This window comes from Fulmarus glacialis, unplaced genomic scaffold (assembly GCF_000690835.1).
Source record: "Fulmarus glacialis isolate BGI_N327 unplaced genomic scaffold, ASM69083v1 scaffold112, whole genome shotgun sequence".
NCBI classification, from domain to species: Eukaryota; Metazoa; Chordata; class Aves; order Procellariiformes; family Procellariidae; genus Fulmarus; species Fulmarus glacialis.
Window position 1 is genome coordinate 1 of NW_009195681.1, and position 1,869 is coordinate 1,869.

The following is a 1,869-nucleotide window of genomic DNA, read 5'->3' on the forward strand; positions in this document are numbered from 1 at the left end:
GCTGGCTCCCCGCCTCGCCCTGCGCCCGGCCTCTGCTCGGTCCTCTCCTTTCTCAACTCCCTGCCCTCGCTCTTGGCCCCGGCAGCTGCAGAGGAATGCTGCGTTTGCTCCGTCAGCCTGCGTTTGTTTTGCTGTCGGCGTTGCTGAGAGGGCACCTCGGCTGCATGAGGAGTAGGGCTGTCTCACGGAGCTGGTGCACGGCTCTTCCATCTTCTGCCCTCGGTGGTGACTTGCCTTTGACTGAGGGATTGCTTAATGCACCTCTCCTATGTGTGTGCACAGGGTATCTTAACAAGCGTCTCAGGTCTTTTGAGCTTTATGGTAAGAGCCCCAGAGATGGGCTTACAAGCTCTTAGGGCAGGAGTTGCATTTCTGTTTTCCCAGGCAGTACCTCAGGGGTCTCAAGCAGCGACTGTCATCTTCACACACAACTTTATATCCAGCTAAAACCAGTGAGAGGCTGAGCATCAGTTTTCCTGCTTTGGGGGCAGCAAGCTGAGAAATTGGGAAGGGCTGGCTAAAAACCTGTGTTTGCCTTGTTAGAGATGGAGACGGTTGCTGGGAGCACTGGCTGCAGCCATGTGGGCTGCAGGGCTGCTCGTGGGAAGCTGCTCCCCTGGCAGGGCAGCACCGTGCATCAAAGCAAACCTGTACTCCTCAGGTTTGTTCTGGCTGAGCAGCCGGCTGGAGGGAGCCGTTAAGGAGAAATTAAAATAGAAGTCTCTGGTGGACGAGAGCTCTTTACCTTCTGAGGAATTAGATTCCATTTTATTTCTCTTGGGTGTCGAAAGGAGCAAATCGGTGTGTGTGGTGTGGTGTGTCCCTCTGGCCGCTCGCTGGGTATGTGAGGGCTGTGACGTGCGGATCGCCCTAGCTTGGCTCTTGCACCAACATTGAAATGTCCCTGAAAAATGTGGGAACTGCAGCATTCTTGGGGCATTCCTGGCCCAACGACCGCTGGTGGGAAGGGCACGGCTCGTGCTGCTGCAGTGGGCCCAGCCCCAGCGTAGGTCCGTGGTTGCTGCATGCAATCCAAAACCTGTGCCCTGCAGCCTCGCATCTGTCTTCCTCCGCAGCTGAGCTTTGTGGTTGACCATGAACGCTAGCGGCCCTGGCTATCCGTTAGCCTCTCTCTACGTGGGAGACCTCCACCCAGACGTGACCGAAGCCATGCTCTATGAGAAGTTTTCGCCTGCTGGGCCCATCATGTCCATCCGAGTCTGTCGGGACGTTGCCACGCGCCGATCGCTGGGCTATGCCTACATAAACTTCCAGCAGCCTGCGGATGGTATGGTCCCTGTAACGCAGCCCCGAGGAGCTGCCTCGCAGCAGGGGCTTGGGGTGTGCAAGAGATGGAAGGGCAGGCAGTAGAAAAGGGAGGAGCAGAATGGATGCATCAGCTGTTGGGGCTTGGGCAATATTCTGCTGATGTTGAGTTTTGGTTGTAACTAATCCCAATCTGCTCTCAGATGGTGACACATCCCACTCCCATCTCTTCTTAAGGATTGGGAGAGGATGCGGCATCTGGGCTTTGGGCTTGTGGCGGGAGGAAGGTGACTTGCAAGAGTCATCTCCCTCCATGAGCTGATGGAGAAGGGCACCAAAACCCCTTCTGCCCTTCTCTGGGGCAGCCAGCTGCCCACTGGCTCATGGCGTGAAGCGAGGCCCCTCTCCTGGCAGGCATCGCAGCGATACAGTGCTGTAACCGAAAAGTGTTTCATGCTGGAGCGAGGCAGCGGTGATGGGAAGGTGTTGGGTAGTTGTCCTGGAGACCAAAATCATTACTGGGTAAATGAGTTGGGCACCTGCCAAACTGGAGCTTGCAGTGAAATGAATGATACTGTGGGAGTTGGACATGATTTGGAGGGG

The 1,869-nt window shown here is 56.1% G+C and overlaps 1 protein-coding gene across 1 annotated transcript in view; it reads left to right on the top strand.

Moving 5' to 3' along the window:
- The first annotated feature begins 1,095 nt into the window (after positions 1–1,095).
- Positions 1,096–1,869, top strand: part of LOC104084345 (embryonic polyadenylate-binding protein-like) — an 11,268-nt gene continuing 10,494 nt past the window's right edge. Inside the window, 1 exon segment of the mRNA XM_009588148.1 lies at positions 1,096–1,288. Coding sequence (XP_009586443.1) covers positions 1,096–1,288 — 193 coding nt within the window.